General features: G+C 37.3%; 1 protein-coding gene across 4 annotated transcripts; it reads right to left on the bottom strand.

The window, feature by feature from the left end:
• Positions 1–1,225: 1,225 nt before the first annotated feature.
• On the bottom strand, positions 1,226–5,460 carry LOC104588731 (WRKY transcription factor 72A-like). Of its 4 annotated transcripts, none has more exons than XM_088888701.1 (6): positions 5,137–5,460; positions 4,836–4,958; positions 4,413–4,748; positions 4,175–4,288; positions 3,342–4,035; positions 1,226–1,395 (listed from the first exon to the last, which is right to left on the bottom strand). In XM_088888701.1, exons 1-6 carry the CDS (start codon positions 5,359–5,361, stop codon positions 1,349–1,351), a joined length of 1,539 nt encoding a protein of 512 aa, XP_088744827.1. In that variant the 5' UTR covers positions 5,362–5,460; the 3' UTR covers positions 1,226–1,348. The 4 variants fall into 4 exon arrangements, with proteins under 4 accessions (XP_088744827.1, XP_010245089.2, XP_088744829.1 ...); XM_010246787.3 differs by having other exon boundaries at positions 1,232–1,395; positions 4,836–4,973; positions 5,137–5,457; XM_088888703.1 differs by lacking the exon at positions 1,226–1,395 and adding an exon at positions 2,155–2,282 and having other exon boundaries at positions 4,836–4,973; positions 5,137–5,457.
• Positions 5,461–24,126: the final 18,666 nt, after the last annotated feature.

The following is a 24,126-nucleotide window of genomic DNA, read 5'->3' as shown; positions in this document are numbered from 1 at the left end:
CTTTTCAAGTTAATTGAATTTTTTATTCTATTTCTATCATTAATAAAAATAACTCTTATTTATCAAACTTATTTTTATTGAATATGATCAGTACATAAATATTGGAGATGCACCCAAATGTTTTTTTCCATATTTATTTTTAATAATTTTGTCTCTATTTTTTAAATTTTTTATTTAGTTATGACATAATGGGCTGCCCCATTTGACCTATAAGGTTGAACCATTGATTGACTACTTGAATAGGAAAATGGTTTCACTTCTATGTCAGTTTTAAATCTCTATCATTTCCATAATTAATAAAATATTTCTTGTTTATCATACTTATTATTATTTTATATAATATAGAAATGCACCTAAAAGTTTACACAAAAATTTGTAACCTTTGTAATTTTATATTTTTATTTATTTTTAATGAGTCATTTTTAGTTTATTTTATAAATAATATTTAATATTTTGATCATTGAGACTAACTTATTAATGGCATTCATGAATTACCAAATATATAAATCTGATGGATAAGATTTGGTTAGTATTTGAATATTAATGAATCAAATGAGGATTATCTGGTATACATCAAAGTCAAGTCCATCCATTTACAGCCCTACTTCACCTATATTTGGTGTGATAACTTCAAGGCAACATATATCACATGCCCAACCCCATTATTTATAATATTTAGGGTCCGTTTAGTTCGTAGTCGGAATCGGAATCAAAATCCTTTGAAATCGGAATCGGAATGGTCTATTCTCATAGTTTGTTTGATTCAGATAGGAATGGGAATGGAGATTAAAATCAGCAGGAATGGGATTTCATTCCCAAGGGAAGGGAAGGGAATGGTTATTCCCTCAAATGGGAGAGTGTCATTCCAACAGGAATGGGAATGGGATTCCAATTAACAGTTGGAACCGGAATAGTCATTTCGATTCCAGTTCCAGACCCCTATTCCTGCAAACCAATCAGACCCTTAGTATCATGGTGTTGCATAATTATTGTGTTTGTACTTGATTTAACTGTTTTAAATCAGAAGGATCGAGTGTTGTGCAGAATTTACAATCTATAATTGTTTATAATGGTATTTCCTCCAAAAATCAATTTCTTCATAACCTAAGAAAAAGGATAATTAAAAATCAAATCAAATAGGATTTTGATTTGGTAAAGTGAAAACACCTATGTGGTGCTTACATGGCATTTAAACGACTCTGCAACTCCTATGCAACACCATGATGCAAACACTACCTTAGATTGCCTTTCATTTAGCCCAAAAAGAGCCCCCTCCATAAAATAGTTAAATGTCCAATACATCTTGAAGAAAGATCAGGTATGATCAATATCTGCACCAGGACTTGGCTTAGCCAGATTTGGTGTTCATGTCAATTTGAAGCCTTCTACCAACCCCTGAAAAGAGAAGACTTAAGTATATCTATAATGCCCCAGTAAATCTATAAATCCTATCAATAATACCATTTATCATTTATCACTGCACATGTGATCTTTTTATTGTAAGTCTTGTATCATAAATACAATACTCAAAATCTCACTTGAGACTTGAACAAGTACATTCAGAATTCAACTAGTATGGCAGAAACTGCAGTGTCCCTAGACTAACCAAGTAGAGCAATTTATGTGGATTTGTCCTAGAACGACCAAACCCTCTAAGTTCATTCACTAAGTCATTTAATAGTCCAACCATCCGTGACATGCCACTTTCATTTTCATTATTATTCAACCTACGTTTAACCTGTGCTAATTAATTAATCCATACACTGCTAATTCTACTATCCAAATATTGTAGTGTTTTTTCTTTGAATTTAAAGGGAAAAAAATGTTGTACTATATTTTAAAAGCTCCGTTTGCTTGCGGTGTGGATATATTTCATTTGCATTGGTGTAAATGAATAGGAGTGCAAGTGGGTTGAGTGTAAATCTTGGTTAATTTACTTTTGCTTCAGATTAATTTGGCTTTGTTTTATTTGTTATTTGCAAGAAGTAAAACCATGCGCTCCCCACCTTATATGAAAGAGAATGGAGATGGAGGTTATGAATTGGTGTCATCCCCAATTTATATGAAAGAGACTCAAGGTAGGAGGAAAGTGGTGTAACTTTTACATCAATTTTTTAGATGCAATGCAAAATTTGCAATACCACTGAGAACAAATAAGACAAAAATGAAGTGTGTGTATATATATATTGCATCAGATAAGAGTACAAAATACAAATCATAATTGCCAACAAACAGATGTAAAACTGAACTGGGTCCAAAATTTTATCCACTTCAGATTTGCACTGCAAACAAAAGGAAATGAGTTCATTCAAGTTCAAATACATAGTGAAAGGAAAATAAGCATGCTAGTGATCAATATGCATAAGATAAGTTCGCAAGTGTTTTTCTGAATCCGGATGGGCAGAGACAAAAATCATGCACAGCAGGCTGGACAACCTATCATGAGTGGAAATGCCAATATCAGTGTTCTGTATGCATAAAGTATGTGTTTGGTTCCCTTAATGTTTTTTTCATTCAACAGTTTATTTTATTTGTTTGCAAAATGAGAAAGGTAATAATTATAACTGTTTATGACAATTAAGCACCACATCAGCTTAACAGTGAAAAAAACGTCTAACCATTTGAACAAGTTTTAAAAAATAACTTTCCCAAATGACAGGCATGTACAGAAACCGAAGTCATCTTTTGCTATTCTCCATGCATACAACAATACATGAAAGGAAAACTTCTGAAGTGGCACCTATGTGGCAACTTTTATTGAATAAACGCCCAGGAAACTAAACACCCTCATATTGTGGGACCATTTATACCAAAGACTGAATTGTTCACTTGTGATAGATTGTGATAGATTGTGATAGATTGCCCAGCCCGCTGTGTACATGATTTTGTCTCCAGCCAATGGTCCCTTTTTTTTCTAATAAATACGCTATCATGCTGTTGATCCCTTGTTTGAAACCAGCATTTGAATAAACGTGTAGGACCCGTAGTCATATGAGACTAAAACACTGACTAGACTAAGTAAGTAGATCCTAATTAAGTTTCAACACTCATATAAAAACTTGTCAAACATTGAAAATTTGAGAAATATATATCAACCCTTTGAGCAATGCCAAAAAGAGGAAACAAATTCAAGGGACCCACAGCCCCAAGTATTTAAAAGAAATTTGAATCTAATAAGCAACGTTATTTAGTAGAAATTAAAACCAAACCTAATTAATTAAGCAACATAAATTGAAGATAAACTAATTATGCATCATGTAAATATATATATCCCTGGATCTGTTTATACAAAATTTGGTGGAACTGCCCTTCACTGCATTAAGGTTATTGAAGCGGCTTACCACAAGCGGGGAGAAACTCAGCAGCAACCCATTTGCTGCCACTAGAGCTACCAGCAGCTTCCCCATCCCCAAGTACCAAAGAAGACCCATTAGGCTGAGCCATTGGGCTCTCTTTACTCATGAATGATGTAATGGCAGCAGCAACAGCGACCCTGAACTTGGGATCCGAAGCAATAGAACTGACGTTTTCAGCTAAAGACGATTTCTCTTCTTCCGTCTTCCAGTTGCCCTTATCCACTCCTCGAAGGCTACCCAGTTCGTTGCTTATTGACAGACCACCATATGAACCAGCTTTATGATGATGATGGCCTGAGTTACTAGACATCCATGGGTAAACCAGCTGTGGCTGTGAATGTGAAGAACCAGCAAAGGAGAATTGTTGTGAGTTGTTGGTAAGATCAAGAACAATCCCTTTAGAGTGGTCGCTAGCGTTTATGATGTTGCTGAGGGTTGATGATGAATGAGGAGGAGGGCTTATTGAATGAGGACTGCGGTAAGAAATGGGTGTCTGTGCATCACTGATGATGCCATCTGCAACGACAGGAGTACCTGAATTTACTCCTGACAGTAACATAAAGGTCGCCGCTGTGGACGTCGTCGACGCCATTGCAGTTGCACCGACGGGTAATGGATGGTTGTGAGTTCCTTCGTATGTTGTTATGAGTATGGACATGTCTTCTAGGCATCTTTGAACCTGATCAGAACAGTGATAAGATGGAACAGGACTCAATTTATGGGTTCGAATTTCCTTCTGCAGTAGTTGCTTCAGTTGATTGCAATAAAGGGTTGAAAGAATTAAAACTAAAGTTAGTGAAGTTTGGGTTGCCAAATACCTGCTTTCTCACTGGGCAGCCTGGAGCCACTGTGCAACGATAGTAGGCTCTTGGGCAAGGGTTTCCTTTCGCAACTTTCTGCCCATATTTCCTCCATTGGCAACCATCGTTCATCTACACCAGTTTAATAATTAATTTCAAGATTTTTTTGCATTTGATCTGATCAGTATTGCAATTAAGTTAGAGGGAATTTTGTACTATTTTTATTTTTTTCTATTTCAATTTCAACTCAACTCACAGTGGGTGCTTGACATCTTGCTCTGACTGAAACCCTTGCTTTTCTGTTGGGTGGGTTAGGAGGATAGCTTGTGATCCCCGGCAATTGGGTCGTCCTGGGAAGCTTGTTTATTGGTTCCATGCTTTTCCTCTCTTCTGTAGACTCATCTCTTCCCCGTTGCTGCACATGAGATCCCATGCTCAAGGTCAATCCTAATTCCCCATCTTCTTCGCCACTGTCAGCTTCAGATGTTAACTGGGTTCCTTGATTATTGTTATTTTTTTCGATTTCAGGCACTTGTTTCGATGCTTGAATTGTTTTGGGACCTCCGCGGAGTGACAGAAAGATCTGAGGGTCCTATAGATCAAACGAAGAAAATTATCATAAAACAATTGAAAGAAATCTGCAGAATTAATTAGACTAAAGAACAGTGGGCTTACGTACTTGTTTTGTGTCATTCTGTTGGATGACTGCAAGTTTCATCTGAAGGTCATAGTAATCTTTCATGGTCTGTTCAACCACCTTCCTCAACTGTTTGTTTTCCTCTTTCATGCGGTCCATTTCCATCTGCAGCACAGATAGCTGAATTCAAAATGGCAGTTAATTAGTCTTTTCAAATGAAAAGAAGCAAAATACATGCACATGGACACACAGACACGCATACAAAAATCTGTAGTCACAGAAAGAGAGAGAGAGAGATGATATGATTTGTTGTTTTGCACCTCTAATGTCTAAATTTTCTTACCTTTTCTATCTTTAAATTGTTTCCCTGCAAGAGATTTTCTGGCGATGCATCATCTTGATCTTCTTCCCTCTTTTCTGCTTCTTCTATTCCATCTTCATGGTGCAATTTGCCTTGTTTATCATCTAGTGATATTTCGTGTTGCTTTTCTTCATCTTTTTCCCCTTCATCTTGGCCTTCTAACTTCAGAGACAGATCAATTTGCATTGCCCTCTCTTCCATCACCATTAATGGAAATAAGTTGCAGACCCCTCTCTTTCTTTCTCTCTTCCTCTCAGAGTGCTGCTTTTGAGGCACCAAAGTCAATTCCCATCTCTTAAGACGTATTATTAGACACACAAGGACGCATCTAAGTCTTGACTTTAATTGGCATTAAAATAATAGCAATAAATAAACAGTACAATATAAAACCCAAAAAACAACTGGCCAAGTTTGGATCTTCAATGCCTAACAAAGAAGACCTTTGAATTACCCCATTTTACCCACCAATAGTACAGTAGTTCTTTACACCATTCTATATATGTTTCAAGGTTTAAATAGCAAAGTTCAAAAAGGAATATATAAAATGGAAAAACATGGTAAACTAGATGGACAGCCAGGGAAATTGCAAGCTCATATCGTCCTTTTTTTTTCAATTTAATTTCAAGAGAAAAATAAAAACCAATTTTGTAATAATATTGATCACTATAGAATTTTCATTTCATTAACAGCTCTGAACTGGCTATAACAAATATTTAATGGCACTAAAATGACGATCCATCTTTCCATCAAATTACATTAAAAATTGAATGGTTCTAAATTTAATTTGAAGCCCATTATAACAAAAGAATATTATGGCGTCATGCTAACTCTCAAATTATTATACCCTTTACTGATTATAAAGGACCATATTCAAAAAGGAAAATATATATCCCAATCTTAATAAAACTATCTATAATTCAGTTTCTCTAGAAATAGTTGACAAGTAATTATCAGAGCTATTACTATTAGAAGTAGAAATTCAAAAGAAAGTTCATGGTCGTTAGGTCCCTTAGAATAAGGTGCAACAACCAAAAATAAAGCCCAAGTGGTCCATTAATATTCTCATAATTATTAATTCTTTTAGGGAATTAATATTCAACTTCATAATCAGTTATGGTGATTATTGTATAATTATTCACTGAACCTTATTAATACAAAATTTTAATTTAGTTTGTTAAGTTGGACAAGGATATACCATAATCAAATTCAATTAGGTTTGTTTGGTAGGTTTGACCGTGGGGAATATGCTACAGAAACTCGAGTTACAACATTCGGACCAATAAGAACATACACGTAACAGAAAAGGACAAAAGGTAAGCCCTTTTATTGTCCAAAATGACCCTATATTTTGTCCTTTTGACAAAGGCACTGACCAAAAGACCCATGTGGATTTTCAAAACTCGAGTTTGTTTAGAATTCCCTGCATAACAAATGAGAAATTAAATAAAATAAAAGAATTCTGTGTGACCTCATCTTGGTAATACGAGCCCTGTACGAAATCCCAAAACAAGAGAGCTTTGGGATCAGATCTTGAATATGTCGACCAGAACCAGAAGACTCCCCAACCCTCTATTCTACTCTTTTTTATTAAAAACCCATTAAAATATTTATATAATAAATAAATCAAGTTAAAGTATTCTTTACACTAAATATTACTCTCTGAGAGTTTCTTGCAGTCTACTATATTGTTTAAGAATTTCCACCTTTGAAAACCTCTCAAAGTTGTTGTAAAACTTCAAATTCTTTCTTTCTCTTCCGAAATTCATTAAAAGCTAACTGATGATTCATTTGGCTACTTTTCTCATTTTCTCTGTGCATTAGTTTCTAAAAGGATATATCGAGAGGGTGACTCTCAGGAAGGAACTACTGTCTGTTGGCATGGAAGAATACATTACATCGGTTATCAGTTTGTGATCGTCCGCTAAATATATTATATATATGATGATAACACCACTAACAAAAAATTGGTTTATTTTTCAATATATATATTGTCATGTTTCTATGTATGTTGATATTTTACTTTCTTGCATGGACCGTAGCAATTCTCACAAAGCCTGCTATTTCCCTAAATTTTCTATTTTTTAACTTCCTCTTTTTTCGTTCAATTATTCTGACTCAGAACAAAACCAAATACCTACGTAAAATGTGATTTTTTGTGTTTTTATAGATTTAAAATGATTTTTTTGACATTGTAATTGCTTTTGTTTTAGGAAATAAAATCAACCACATTGACGAGCAGTCCCTAATATTATGTTTGGTTTGATAAAAACAAGAGAGAAACAGAAAGTCGAGGGAAAGTTCTTGGAGGAATTTTATGTTTTTCTATTATTTTCTTTTGGGAAAATCTATGTGACTAGAAGGGCTTTGACCAATCAAAATCTCCTGCGAATTTCGATAAATAGCACCTGATTGGTTACAAGTTTTGCCTATATCATAATTAGACTTTTTTCAATTTCTCTCTTATTCTCTATCAAATTAAATACATCATAGTGTAACTCAATTCATACTAATATTTGATATTTTGAATAGATTCAAAAACGGATTATATATATATATATATATATATATATTATATGATATATAACAATATATATTACGATATTTTGAACCTTATCATTATATTTAGGTAAGATGAGATTTTACTTCAAATCAAATGGATCGGTTATGAACGTGTTTCAGAGGTTTTGAGGCCAGCAGCTTTAATTTTCGCTTTGCAAGGTAGGCCCCAAATGGACAACTTATTGAAGATTTGATGAAAATTCCACAATAATCCAAGTAATACTATCATATAGTCAAAAAGAAAAAGAGACTTTCCAATTAAACCATGTGCCCATTTGGGAGGATTTTCACGCAACGGCATGGCCCCATATGGAAAGCTATGAAACTGTATTTCTATTTAGTGAAAACCTGCAAAGCTAAAAAAAAAAAAAAACATTTTCATTGAGCTGAGAAATCAACTTTTTAATAAAGCTAGTTTTGATAGATTCTTCGAGATTATTTAGTCAATGCAGTTCAGCAATCCATGGCTTTTCAAAACCCAACCAGACCAGATAGTCGGACAGGAAAAACCGGGCACCAGTCAGATAATCAGTTCTATTTTACCCTAGAATCGTTATTTTTCCAAAAATGTTGATTTGGTTAATAAACCGTTGACCCAGGCTGTCAAATTATTCAAACCATCCAACGGTTTTTTTTATTTTTTGTCAAAACGGACTGTCCGTTCGATTTAAACAATCAGACCATTCAACCTGAGAACTGGACCCCTGACCAGTTCGTTGTCTAATTCAGTTTTAAAAACCTTAATCAATGTAGAAACCCTCCCAAACAAGCTCTTATTTTTGTGGCTTCTCAAAGCAGTTTAATAAAATCAATTCAATCAAAAAACTCAACTCTCCCAAACACAAATGGTCCCTAAAAGGAAGAAGGTGAACTTCACAGTTCTGACTTGTCAAAAGTAATTCTATTATTCTATGATGCATTTCATTCATCCTTCCTAAAATGGACGGTCTTTCTATTATGTTCTTCTGTTACTACTAAGGCTTAGTTTGGAAGGAATACAATTGCAAAATCTTTATTTTATATTATTTTTTATGTATTTACTTTCCAAACTGAGCCTAAATCTATATTTATTTTCAGGTGATGATCTGATTTGGGACTTATAAGATAATCCATGGCCCCACACTTTCACCACTTGATAATCAAAATTCTAGTGGTCATAAGAGTATGGTCGTATTTGGACTAATGGGCTCTGCTAAGACTACGCGTCAAAAAACAAAGGTCAGTTTCTTTTTGGAATTGTGGGGCAAATTGGTCGTTTAATGATAATAAGACGCCTAGCAAGATTCAGAGTAGATTCTGCATATATATATACTATAAATTTTCCGTATGGAATGTTTTTTTTTTTTTTGATACGTAATTATTCATATGAAAATTATGTTATCTCTTTCTGTTGATACCTGGAAAGAAAAGAAAAAAGAAATCTCCTCCCACGGTCCCACCCTCTCCCTCGCTTATAGAATAGCTCTGGTGATTGGGTCATGGGGTCATGGTTTGAATGGTTCGATCATATTACTAATTCAAATAAAAATATATAAATATATAAAATAAGTGTAAAGTATCTTTTAAAATCATTTTAAATTAAAAAAAAAGATAAAAAATTAAATACCAGAACTTATATACTACACAAACGCATGTAACCCAATGAATTTTGATGAATAGTTGAATACCACTTATTGCTAAGGGTGTTAATGGACCGGTTTTGGATTGGATCCATTCAAATCAAAATCAATCTGAACAGATTGAACTGATCAATGAGATATTGAATTGGATCAATCCAAACTCAATAATTCAAGTATATATTAGATTGGATTGGATTGAATTAATATCTGATCTATTAAAAATACAAGTGTCAATGGATCAGGTTTGGATTGGAATTTTAAAATCTAATTAAAACTAATTTAAACAGATTGGACCGTCCAAACATTGAATTGGATCAGTCCAAAATACTCATGAAATTGGATTGGACCTGATGCATTTGTAATAGATTCATATTGGATCAGATCAAATTGGATCTAATCCAATTCAATTGACATTGGTTATATGTTTTTCCAAATAGACAAACCCTTCTTACCAAAAGAAACACTTCTTATCAACTCAAAACCTTTAAGAAGGATTTGAGTATGATATTGAACTAATAACCTGATATTATAAAAATAGTAATCAATCAGATAGTTTTCACTAAAATTTAAGAAGGGGGTTGATTGGTTAAAGCTCTTGTAGTATCATCCCTTTCCAACCAGCATTAACTCTGATTTGGTGTTCGATTGCAAGTATGAGCGGCCGGAGGAGTGCTGTGTAAGGAGCAGGTCCGGATTTTCCAGTATCATAGATTTATCCTTTTTTTATTCCATTAGCCTATTCCCACAAGATTTGACCCAAGTCTCCACAACAACCAGCCAGGACCTTAAACCAAACAGTTGGCACCTTGAGGTTTACCCATCTAATATGATTGACAATTTGTTTTATCTTCCCAATTTGAATGGCCAAACTGTACAACCTTATCTGAGTTTGACAACACAACCGCTAAGACAACTACCACGAATTGAGAGATTATGATGTGTGTTTGATAGTTTGTTGTTTGTAATTTGTAGTTCTTCTAAACTACAAAAACAGCCATAAACCATGAAACTATGAATTTTGGTTATGTTGGGTTTGATAGAAAATAATCAAAAAATAGAAAATTTTGATTAGAGAAATATTCCTAACAAATAATTTTGTAAAATTTCTTAGATAGAAACAGAAATTTGAAGAAAATTTAAAAGAAAAAAATCCTAAATTATTTTAGAATTTTTCGCTCAATTTTTTGTTTTCTCCTATTTTCTATCAAACCAAACATAACTTCATATCCCTCTTTCCTTCAACAACTGTTGTTATTACAGCTCATGGTTTTTAAAACTGACCCGAAAACTAAACCAGCCAGAGGTTCGGTTATTAATCTAAACCGTCCAATTGTTCAATCCAAATGATCGGCTCATTCTGACAAAAAAATTAAAAAAGCCAAAACGGTTCAAACAATTAACTACCCGATTCAATGATTTACTGACCAAAATCAATGTTTTTTTTTTAACTAATAGAAAAATTGAACCAATCACCTTGACCGATTCCTGATTTTCCGGTCAGATCCGTTGGAAAACAATGCTACAGCTACCAGAAAGATTGAGAAGTTTCAAGATATGGGTTTGAACAAGTAGGTTGAGGTTGAGGTGAGATGATGTAGTGATATTAGAAAAAGAATGGCGTGGAGCTGGCAGCAAGCGGCGCCGCAGCCACTTCTCCCGTTAGGCGCTCCACAGAGACAAATTAAAGATAAATATATAGTATAAACAATGTATCCTCCTAAAAGAATTAAAAACAAAAAGCCCGATACCACCAACTCTTTTCCTAATCCATTTGTTTAACCTCATGAACACCTGATATAAAATAATTAATTAATGGTGGAAGTCTAATACTTTATACTAAACTATAAAACATGTAGGGTTCTTGTCATCTAAACCTAGAAACCGGTCTATCACTTTACGTGGCTGACATCTAGCAGGCGAGATTCACGAGGACCCACCTAGTGTCTTACATTAAAAATGGAACTAATGACAAAACTAGTTATTGAGATGGCCTATGATAGAATGGGCCCCGAGTCGGAACAAGGCTTAGATGATGTTGACGATTGGACATTTCATCGTTGTGATCGTTGATCATATTAGACTATTAGTATTAGTATTAGGAGGATAAAACCAATAGGTGTCTTATTAAATGGGTCCATTATTAAGATTAGATTGTTTTTTTCACTTCTTTACTATTAGTTCGCTCTAAATGACTACTGGTTGAGCAAATCGAGATCCAATCTCCTGTTTGGGTGAGAAAAGAGAAAAAATAAAAAATAAAAGAAATGGGTCCATATTGACCGACATGGGTTTCTTTAATTTCTCCTAATTTGACCTCCTCCGCCTATGATGTATCAGAACGCACACACGTAGCCTCAGAAATTAGATTTCTTTCTTAATCTTATCTCAACAGTAACCATTCCAAATATGAGCCAACATTGACCAATCATGGTCATAATTCTCGGCCCTTGTTGCACTTTTAGTGTGATGAAACTGATCCTGTGTAGGGTCTAGTGCGAAGTTTAGGTGGGTTATCTCTTTCTTTGGCTCCAAATATTTCAGGTGGAGAGGCAGCCACCTCAAAATTTTATCAATAAAAACTCAACGTTTGATTTCAGATGAGTAAATTCCAGTTAGATGTCTGATATAGGGGATGCTTGGTTTTTTTGGCATTTATTGAAAAAACGCTATCACATAAGGGTCACATAAGTGTTGGCATTTATTATATACGAAGCAAAATGAAACAATTGTTTGGTTTCATCATTTATCAAATAAATGGTAGAAAATTGAAACGCTTTAATTTTTGTGTATAGGACATTTGGGGAAACGTCAAATTCTTGTTTTTCCTAACGCTCCAGTGTTTTTTGAAACCAAATGTTGATATGGCACAGTTTAATAGGTATTAATCTGAGGTGGAAAATAAAAAACGTTAATTTAAAGTGAAATTTAACTAAACAACAAAAACAAAAAACGTTAAAAGTAAAAAATGTTTAAAATGAAAAAATATAAATAAACATTTAAAGTGAAAAAGTACAAATAAATGCCCTATCCAGAAACACCCACAGAACCAAACACATACCTAGACATAAACAATACTGAGGTGAACGTTTACTGTTATGTACTTGCTCTTCTCTATTGGCGCATGATCTACATAAGAGTTTTTGTTATATATTAAGATAACTTATTCATTCTTTCTTGGAAAATACAAAAAATAAAAATAAAAATTGATACTTTTCTTTGATGAGATTGGAGAAAAGGGTGATTCTACTGTACAGAAATATGTTTAGTGACATATAGGTATCACAAAAACACTAGTTATTCTGGTGTGGTAAATTAGAAACGGGTATGATGGGATGGATGACCGAAAAATATAGAAATGACCATATCAAAATGAAATCATTAAAAATAACTAGAAGTAACTCTGATAGGTGATCAAATGAGAGAGTATACTAAGGCTGCATTTGGTATTCCTTATTTTTAAGGACTTATTTCCTTTTTGCAGTTAAAATGCCCATATAAACACCATGTTTTTAATTATAAAAAGAAGATAAGTCCTTAAAATAAAGAATGCCAAATGCAGTCTAGAATAGTTTGATCATCATGTGCATAAAAAACCATCAACAGCACCCCCTAAGAAGTGATTTATTGGAAGTTAAAGAGGTTATAAAGGCTGAGGATAATCCATAAAGGACATAGATGGTAGCTAGTAAGAAATAATCAAAGCGTCCATAACAATATGACATGAAACAAAATGGGATGACAAAACATGATTCATGTAATTGAGACTATATAATTGGGATAAGGCTGAATGCTGCTGATGATGATGATGCTGAAAAACTGAAGAAGAAGCTAATTGTTTTTGTTTTGAAACAAAACCACGCAATATTAATTAGCCAATACCCCCTTAGTGGCCTGTATTCAGCAAGTTCTTTGCAACATTGTGCTTTAATCTGTTTAATTCTGCAAATATATGTATACCCACTCAAGGGTTCTATCTCTCAAATCCAGCACATTTGGGATCTGATGCTAACCATCTGATTTATAAAGAATTAATTTGTAGGGGTTTCTGTATTGTTTTTCTATTATCCATTGTCATAGTAAGAAATGGTTTCCACATGTTCAAATAATTGAGTCAGATTACTGATCAGTTGCAATAATCAAATCATCACTGAGTTTCTACATAGTTAATATTAATATATTAAGCAGCCCATCTAGTACTCGTTTCTTATATGCATTAATCCCCAGTACAGAGCAGCTGGAGCTATAAATAATCCACTTTTTTAGTTGAAGGCTTAATGAAAAAGTTTTGCTTTTAGCCGAGATTCAAGCATAATGCATTAATTCGGGTGAGGACCAAACACAGCCTTAGACATTAGAAAATACTAATAAAGGATAAATGCATTGATAATGGACATTAGAAGATGGAATCAGGGGAGATCACGTGCAGCACAAATGGCTGATCAAGGAGACAGCCCCTTTTCTCAACAAACTTTATATATACTACAATATTTCTTCATATTTTTATATAGTGGTCAACAAAGAGTGCTTGCCTTGTGGTGAAATCATGCATTTGCATTAAATGGTATATAGTATAGGCCTAATTGAGCTACTTCTTAGAAGGAACCAAAGTATTAAACAGTAGAGTTTGGTATATTTAACTGGGCAATATTGAAATGAGGGTGCAACATTCATCCAGAGCTCTGAGCCTCTCTTGAGGTCCCCCTCCTCATGTGGGTCCCACATGAGATTTGACTTTAAAACAACTAATCTTTGTATCTCACCATCCAAACCCAGATGAGTGCATTGAAAAGTGATCATGTGATCCAGCTGAGTATTATTAATTTTTGTCTAAGAGTCTCTTAGGTAGGGTCTGTTCAACGCATGTCCCAATTCTTTGTACATATATAGGACACCTTGACTACTACATTCTGATGTATGCATAACTCATTAGATTCATGATTGCTTCCTAGTTTGGACCCTAGTCTACCAGGAGGCTGAGGTCACTTTTTCTTTTCTTGGCAACTCAGTGTACAATAACTATTACTCAGCCATTGATGTACAATGAAACTCAAAAAACTCAGATTGACCGGAAGTTGAAAGGACGATCCCACCAGAGGAATATTAATGTATTTTTAGTGTGTTTTAATGAAATAATGAAGGGTTTTATTAGAAGTTGGAAGAAGAAATAAGAAAATTGATGGCATTTTGTGTGTGTTTGGTTTTATGGGCATTTATGGATAGGGTGTTTATTTGTATTTTTTCACTTTAAACGTTTATTTATATCTTTTTCACTTTAATTGTTTTTTTATTTTAAACGTTTACTGTTTTTGTTATTTGGTTTGAACTTCACTTTAAACATTTTTTATTCTCTACCTCATATTAATACCCATTAAAGTGTGCCACATCAGCATTTGGTTTCAATAAGTTGGGGCGATAGGGGAATCAAGAATTTGACATTTTCCCAAATGCCCTATACACAAAAATCAAAATGTTTCAATTTTCTACCATTTATTTGATAAACGGTGAAACCAAATAATTATTTCATTTCGCTTCATCTACAATAAATGCCAATACCTATGTGACGCTAATGTCGTAACATTTTTTCAATAAACGCTAACGAAACTAAAGATCCCTTTATCATGCTGATCTTTTATGTAAGAATTGTTTCAAGGACTCATTTAATAATATTGCTGGACCTTGAAATTTTGATGAAGTAATCCGGTAATAAGAATTCAATAGTATCATCTCTTTATGAGGAAAAAAGAGATTGGTGGTGAAATTTTCAGTAAGTGGCATTTAGACTATGACCATAATGGATTTGGATTTTGATGGTACATACATGGCTGAAGTGGCTGAATTAAATGACTTAATTGATTGTCTTTCAGTGAACAAAATAATTAAATAATAAAATACTCAAAGGTACAACTTAATCAGCTTCAGTTCTTAAGGAGCTCACAACCTCCTTAATAATTATTCATTAAAAGACAAAGCAACAAGTAATCAGTTCAGAGGTTCATCCATTTCAGCAATTATCAAATGGCCCAAAATGAAACTTGCCCAGTGGAAGAAATTCAAGTTCTACTAAAATGCAAAATTCACCAACTTTTCTTTTTTTTCTGAATTCTGCACCAACAAAAACCATCCTAATTTAAAGAATCTGAAGATTCACAGAATTAACAAATCTGAGTGTTTGACTCCAAATCCACCTTAATCTAAACACATCCTAAGTACGTAGTTGAAAACTAAATTAAGTTTGAGGTTAAGGTCTTTTAATTTTTATCCTTTCTGTTTTTCTGCAGGTGGATTACTCATTTGATTTGGGGTGTCCTCTAATTATGAGAAACTGCCAATATAATGCATTTTTAAGGGGTTGTGTCCTTTGTTCTAGTCTTTTGAAGTGAATCAAAAGTTCAATATTTCTGCATGCAGTTCAATTTATTAACAGCCAAACAAGGCATCGCATTGACCCTCTCTTTGAAAAATTCCCCCAGATGACCCCACCTATAGGCATGCCACGTGGAGTAACTCCGTGGCCAATCCAAGCCATCCATCAGGTAGAGATCAATGGTTCATATCTGCGCTATAGTACCCCATCCAACGTTGCACTTTGCGGAGTCATGAAAACCCCATCAAACTTCCAGTTTCTTAATTTAAGACATACACACGTCAAAAGGCTTTTTTCTGAGTTTGCTCTCAAGAAAAGAAAAAGCTTTCCAGAGCCCAAGTTGACCATCCGCGTAAAGGGTGGAGAGATGAACACGAGGCACGTTTTGGGATCTCAAAATTAGGTTGGGATCGCTCTAGTCGGATCATTCAGGGAAGAAGCCTAGACAACCAATAAATCTTTCTTCTTCTGCATTGGCAGAAGTAGAAGAGTGATATATGGCTAATCCGGAGGAACCCCATCCCTCCACATGGCCACATGGCAGCAATAGACGGATCATCTAGGGAAGGATCGAAGATCAAACCTCGTTGACTGTAGGCTATACTTAATTTTCAAATAGACAAATTTGTGGCAGGAGAGAGAAAACGATAGGATAATCCACAGTATTCTTCACTTTTTCTCCTTGAGGAATGAATTTTTAAAAATGGGCTTAACTTGGGAGATCAGAATTCACAACCATAAGAAAATTTTCTCCTTCAGATTGCATCTCTGTTAACTTCACAGCCGATGTTACATGTTCCCTTTCTATAACAGTTGTTACAGAAACTTCGCCATTGATAATAATACAGCAAGGTACTGTAATATAATGTTCCTCCTATGTGGAATATGATAAACACACTGAAGATAGTCTTTTTTTTTAAATAATTGAGTGATCAGAGCGGATCATATCAACACATTAATGTATCAGATCCCATCAAAACTCTGAATCATGCTTGGATGAGAATAGTACTTGGTGACAGTTTTAGTAGTCTGAACAGACTGATTTTGGTTCAACAATTCCCTTAAAAGAGTACATTGGACACATTCAAGACAAGAAGTTATAGTAAACATTGTCCTTACTAATAAGTTCTTGTTTCAGAAGATATGTGAGTTAATATGACATAGACCTGACCTGGACATTTTCTATCTTCGCCCATTGTTTCATTAACTACCCCAGCCACTTGTCTATGTAAAAATTAATTATTATTACCCATAAAGTTCTTTAATTTGTAATTAATATTGAATTCTGGGATCCCTCTTGCTGCCATGTTTGACGCTTCAAGACCTGTTTTAGGTCCAGTATACTGTACAACAATAGTCCAGTATACTTTTGGCCCATGAAACTTGGTTTAGAATCCCTAAATTTGATTGATTAAAAGCAACCAAATTAAATCTGCCCTTCCAATTCAACCTGTTCCAACTATCACCCACTATTCAAGGAACAACTTTCAGGCCAAAGACTGATCATGCCAGATTTTGAATTGGTATTGTGGACTTAAAATTATTTCAGAATAATTCTGCATTGATTCCAGTACAAATAATTCTCCATATTTATTATAAGGAATTTAATTATATATAGAGCAAGTATACATAATGCGATTAAATAATAATTTTCTAAAAGACCATTTAGTTTGGGAATTTCAGGCAGCCAGATGACACGGTCTAACACTAGAAAGTGAAACCTAATTTAGGTTTCTAAATACAACAACAGTTGTAGGTTTTGGCAATTAATTGGGCAAGAATGATTTATAGGAGATGCATCTTCTCTGCAGGCCCTCTAGCACCAAGATCATGTGTCTTTGAGCATAGGTTAAGTCCTTAATGAAATATCCAAATAACATTGTAAGGATTGTTCCCATTGAGATATTTCTGACATATATTTAATCTTCTACTCATGTAGCAACTAGCAAGTAGTCCCATTTTTCTATGAGAGGGCAAAACATAATAGCTTCATAAGGAATAAGATTATGATGAGAAGGAAGGTTGCCACTGTATATGTGATTTCATTCCCTTTTTACCACTCAAATGTGAAAATATATATTCATCAGAAGGAAGATAGTCATGAGTACATGGGTCCACTGCTATAGAAATGGAAATCTAGAGAGCAAATTACTTATACATAGTGTGCTAGCTCCTGGGTAAGCTTCCTTGCCCACATGGACAAAAGATGGGTAGAAGTGTTCTATACATAGGTAGACTTTTGATGAGTGTTTTCTTTTTAAATTTCTTTGAAAAAAAAAAAGTAGTAAGTAATGTCCAATTTCTTCTGGTCAATGGGTGAGCAGAAAACATCTATTGTAAAACTCCATCCTACAAGAAATTTCTTCTATTATACTTTACCTTCTCTCAAAAAGATTATCCAAATTTACAGTTTGCATGCAGTAGAGTCGTTGGCTTTCTCAGCAACAGATGCGAGTTAGGTTTTTCTCCTTGGATTCCTGATCTAGGTTTTCAGCTAGATGGTTGATAGTGTTTCTTTTACTGTGCCAAATAGTGTATGTATGGGTAAGGGTGTGCAAGTGGTTTGGCTTTTCGGTGACTACAGAGATATATACTAGGCCAACTGGGTTGGCTTTTCAGGAACTACAGAGATCCTGAACCAGCTACTTAAGGAGATTTGAAGTATTAATGCTCATGCCTAAAGGGTTTTGATTTTTGAAAGGCTCCCATAATTTTAATCCTCATGCCCAAATGACTTCAAAGCTTGCTTTATAAAGATCATGATTTACAAAGAATAAAATATACAATTCAGATGGTTCTCTAGATATATAGAAATAAATTGATGGTCTTTCAAGGATAAAGGTGTGAATCATTTATATGATATATAAATTTGCATTTTTTGTTAGATATATAGCAAATATGCAAAGGTTTCAAGGATCACCTGTTTTAGTTAAACCACACCTTTTTAAAAAATTTCGGAAGCAAAAGGTTCGCTTTCCATTGTTATCTTATGATATATATGTATAAACTCGATGGAGTTTCTTGCTCCCAAAACTTTCTAAAAATCCTACGTCCTAAATGCAATGAAACTTCTATCTCCAAAAGACTTCCCAATCCAAAAAGAATATCTTCCTAAAAACAAGGCTGCTAAAAACAAAACTTCTAAAACACAAAGCTTCCTAACTGTACAGGAAATATACAGATCCGGGATCTCCTAAGACTCTCGCGAATCTCGTCCAATACTCCCCCTCAAGGTGGTGCATGAGGATTGCGAATGCCCAACTTGGGAAGGAAAAAATCAAACTGTTTTTGTCCGAGAGCCTTTGTGAAAATGTCAGCAAGTTGTTCACCGGTACGTACATAGGAAGGCGCAATGGTGCCAGCTTGGAGCTCATTGCGAATGAAATGTCAATCAACTTCAATATGTTCGGTACGCTCATGGAAGATAGGGTTCGTAGCAATGTGCAGAGCATCTTGATTGTCACAAAGCAAGCATATAGGTTGAGGATGAGATATACCCAAAGACAACAGCAGACAGTTTAGCCACTTCAACTCACAACTGGTAGTAGTCATTGACCGGTATTCAGTCTCGGCAGAGGAATGGGAGACAGTATGTTGTTTCTTAGTCTTCCAGGAGATGGGGGAATGTCCTAACATGACAAAATACCCAGTAAGAGAGCGACAAGTTAGAGGACAATTCGCCCAGTCGGAATCACAATAGGCATACAATTGCATATCACTATCAGAGCGTAGAAATATCCCTTGATCAGGACGTCCTTTCAGATAACGAACCACACGTAATGTTGCATCCCAATGATCAACACGAGGACACTGCATAAATTGAACCAGGACATGGATGCAATAACTGAGCTCCGACGATGTAATGGTTAAATAGATCAAATGGCCCACAAGACGTCGATATCGTTCAGGGTCATCCAAGAGTTCTCCGTCAGCAAGGGCAAGTTTATGATTCTGAGCAATAGGAAAGTTAGTAGGTTTGGACCCCAATAAGCCAGTTTCTGTAATAATATCATGCGCATATTTTCTTTGACAAAGAAATATCCCTGATGATCCGCGAGTCACTTCGATGCCCAAAAAATATTTAAGAACACCCAAGTCCTCCATGTGAAAACATCGGTTCATATACTATTTAAATTTGTGTATGAACTCCGGGTTATTCCCACCAACGATTAAGTCATCAACATAAACCAGGACGTGCAAGACAAGCCCATTATTGCGATATGTAAATAAGGAATAATCGAAATAGGACTTATCAAACCCAAAAGTTTTCAAGGCAGCACTTAATTTAGAGAACCAATACCGGGGGGCTTGCCGTAGACCATACAAAGATTTCTGGAGTTTGCATACCTTTCCAGTCCCGGAGGCCGAAAAACCTGGAGGAGGTTTCATATAGACATCCTCATGGAGATCACCGTGCAGAAAAGCATTGTGGACATCCATCTGATGCAATTCCCAATGTTGGGCCGCAGCAACTGCTAAGAAGGTTCGAACTGTGACCATTTTAGCCACAGGGGCAAAGGTCCCGTTGTAATCAAGACCTTCAACTTGAGTGTTGCCCAAGACTACCAACCGTGCTTTAAATCTTTCAATGGATCCATCAGAATTGTACTTGATTTTGTAAACCCATTTACACCCGATTGCCTTTTTTCCAGGTGGGAGGTCTTCCAAGGTCCATGTCCCATTGTCTTCCAAAGCATGTATCTCTTGGCGCATAGCCTCGCACCACCGAGCATCAGCCATTGCCTCAAAGAAATGAGTAGGTTCTCGGCCTGTAGTAACAGCTGCCAAGAAATGTCTGTGCTTCACAGAAAAATTATCATATGTCACATAATGAGTTATGGGATTAGGAGTACCTGAGGACTGAGATTATGCAGGAGAAAAAGCGGAGGGGTCTAAACGATGAGCAGAGTGTGTGACAAAGTCCTGTAAATAGTTGGGGGTCCGCTTTTCTCGATGTTCACGGCCTAATAACTCCGTGGTAGGCTAAGGAGCAGCTAGAGTTTCATTATTCCTGCAATCTGTATGGCTCCTTGTCTCATCAAGAGTACCTGCCTCCTCATCATTACCCGTGTTCTGATGTCCTTCTTCATCGATCGTGTTTCTCCCTCTGACTTCTATATGAGGTGAATCAGATACCATGTCAGGAGGAGTGGTCGCAGAGTTCGGTGGTTGGATAGTCCAAGGCAACCCAACATTTTCCTTGGCTATGGGAGGACTGGTTACTGAGGTTTGATGTTCCGGAGTGGAAAAGGGAAACTCGGCCTCACTAAACACCATGTCTCGTGAGACGAAGTAATCACCAGACTCAAGATCGTATAATTTCCACCCCTTTTTCCCAAAAGGGTACCCAACAAAGACACATTTCCTACTCCTAGCGGCAAATTTGTCACAGTCTCGAGTATGCGAAAAACACAAGCAACCAAAAACTCTGAGATATTTATAAGGACTTTGTCCAAATAGCATCTCGTAAGGTGTTTTACCACCAAGAAGGGTCGAAGGTGTCTGGCTAATCAAGGACCCTACGGTCAAAACACACTCACCCCAGAAATTGATCGGAAGATGAGCTTGAAACCTGAGTGCTCTGGCCACATTCAAAATATGACGATGCTTTCTCTCCACACGACCATTTTGTTGTGGTGTTCCAACACAGGAAGTTTGAAATAAAATTCCTTACTCGTCAAAATATGATTTCAAGGATTTAAAATATGTTCCATTATCACTTCTCACCACCTTAACCTTCTTATTAAATTGTCGTTCAATCATTACACAGAAATTTTGAGTCTTCGACCAACTTCACTTTTTTCAGCTAGCAAATAAATCCAAACCGCTCGAGAATAATCATCAACAATTGTCAAAAAATATACAGCACCACAAGATGCAGGTACTCTATAAGCACCCCATAAGTCACAATGAATCAATGCAAAACAATCAGTCACTTTATTGCCGCTTTGAATAAAAACATCTCTAGTATGCTTTGCCTCCAAACAAACATCATAGGTTTTGTTCTTACTATTACTGATATTAAGAAGCAAGCTGATGTAACCGTTTTTGGTCACGTACCATTTTTTGTGATGTATAAATTTTTTGGCTAAGTACCTCGTTGTTTGACCCGGTGGTGACGTGCCTTGGTGATGAGCTACTTGGTGGCGAACTCCCTGGGGGAGAACTGCTTGGTGGCGAGCTGCCTGGTGGCGAGCTCCCTGGTGGAGAGCTACTTGGTGACGAACTGCCGGGTTGCGAACTGTCTGGTGGCGAACTACCTGGTGGTGCTCCCTGGTAGCGAACTGCCTGAGGGCGAACTCCCTGGTGGCGAACTGCCTGGTGGCGAACTCCCTGGTGGCAAACTGCCCGGGGGCGAACTGCCTGGTGGCGAACTGCCTGGTGGTGAACTCCCTGGTGGCGAACTGCATGATGGCGAACTACCTGATGGCGAACTGCCTGGTGGCGAGCTGCCTGGTGGCGAACTGCCTGTTGGTGAACTGCCTGGTGGCGAGCTGCCTGGTGGCGAACTGCCTGGTGGCGAACTGCCTGGTGGTGGACTGCCCGGTGGCAAATTGCCTGGTGGCGAACTACCTGGTGGCGAACTGCCTGGTGGCGAACTCCCTGGGGAGAACTGCTTGGTGAAAAGTCTTCAAACGGTAAGACGTCATATCCCGTCAGAACCGGGGTACGGTGATGAACTCCTCGAGGTTGTCAGGCTGAAGCTTGTGTCAGGCGGCCAGGTCGGCGCCTGGGCCAAGTTGTCAGGTCGGCACCCATGTCAGTCGGCGGGTCAGTGCCCGGGCCAGGTTGCCAGGTCGGCGCTTGTGTCCGGGCCAGGTTGTCAGGTCGGCGCCTGTGTCCGGGCCAGGTTGCCAGGTCGGCGCCTGTGGTAGGCTGATCCGGCCAGGTCGCGCAGGCCGCGCCAGGTTGCGCGCAGGCCGGGCTAGGCCGCGTGCAGGTCGCGCCAGGCCAACCAGATTGGTGCCCGAGGGGGACACCAAGTTGGTAAGTTGTTGCCTGGGTGTTTGCCTAGTTGTCACGAGGTGCCACGTGTCGCAATTTCACTGGAGGGCCAAATCTGCCCTCATCAATTGCCCCCCACTCTCGAGTTGAGAGTAACTCAGCGAAGGGAGTAGATTTCTTTTGGCTCGTAAGTCAACGAGCTAGTAAGTTTTGATCCAATTCCTTATTCTTTGGGAGTTGCCTGTATGTGGCGAGCTGCCAGTAAGACGAGGGGGTCTCCGCCAGTTCAGTAGTGTAGCCCTTAGGCTCTGGGGCAACTTATAGTTCACTTTTGCTGATTTTGTTCCTACTGAGGAAGCGATTGGATATTTAGCAATAGTGTGGCCCCCAGGCTTTGGGAGTGACTCGTAGTCTACTCTTCTTTGACTTTTGCTCGTGCCGGAGAGGCGACCGAGCCTTAAGCAGCAATGTGGCCCGTAGGCTTTTGGGAGTGACTCGTAATCTACTCTTTTTTGACTTTGCCCGTGCCGGAGAGGCGACCGGGTCTTAAGCAGTAATGTGGCCCGTAGGCTTTTGGGAGTGACTCGTAATCTACTCTTTTTTGACTTTGCCCGTGTCGGAGAGGCGACCGGGTCTTAAGCAGTAATGTGGCCCGTAGGCTTTTGGGAGTGACTCGTAGTCTACTCTTTTTTGACTTTGCCCGTGCCGGAGAGGCGACCGGGTCATAAGCAGTAATGTGGCTCGTAGGCTTTGCCTGTGAGGTGTCGAGCTATGATTGTGCTGCATCAGCTTCGTAATGTCAGTCACCCACTCCTACAAGAAGCTACTAGGAGCTCGACCTTCGAGGGCAGCACTACTAACTTTAGGTCGCCAGCTCACACGGGAGCCTTGGAAGGCTCGACCGGTAAGGGCGCCTATGTAGTCTGTTGGCCGTCAACTCCCACGGAAGCCACAAAGAGCTCATCTTTGTAGGGGGGACCTTGCGGAGAGGAATGATGAGGCATTATCTGAATTGAAAGTAAGGTTGGTAGAGCTACTTAGTCTGTTAGCTCCCTGCATAGTTTTTGAGTTCATAAAAAATGTAAACTATAAAGTGATAGCTTCAAAAAAGTGAGGACTTAGCTTTGGTAAGATGAGAACTTAGCTTTTGTAAGATGAGAACTTAGCTTTTCGTAGCGTGTTCCCACAGACGGCGCCAATTGATGTAACCGTTTTTGGTCACATACCATTTTTTGTGATGTATAAATTTTTTGGCTAAGTACCTCGTTGTTTGACCCGGTGGTGACGTGCCTTGGTGATGAGCTACTTGGTGGCGAACTCCCTGGGGGAGAACTGCTTGGTGACAAACTGCTTGGTGGCGAGCTCCCTGGTGGAGAGCTACTTGGTGACGAACTGCCGGGTGGCGAACTACCTGGTGGCGAACTGCCTGGTGGTGCTCCCTGATGGCGAACTGCCTGGGGGCGAACTGCCTGGTGGCGAACTCCC

The sequence above is a fragment of the Nelumbo nucifera genome, chromosome 5, assembly GCF_055504915.1.
Source record: "Nelumbo nucifera cultivar China Antique chromosome 5, China Antique-T2T, whole genome shotgun sequence".
In the NCBI taxonomy this organism is placed as follows: domain Eukaryota; kingdom Viridiplantae; phylum Streptophyta; class Magnoliopsida; order Proteales; family Nelumbonaceae; genus Nelumbo; species Nelumbo nucifera.
This window is presented reverse-complemented; position numbering and strand designations above follow the sequence as displayed.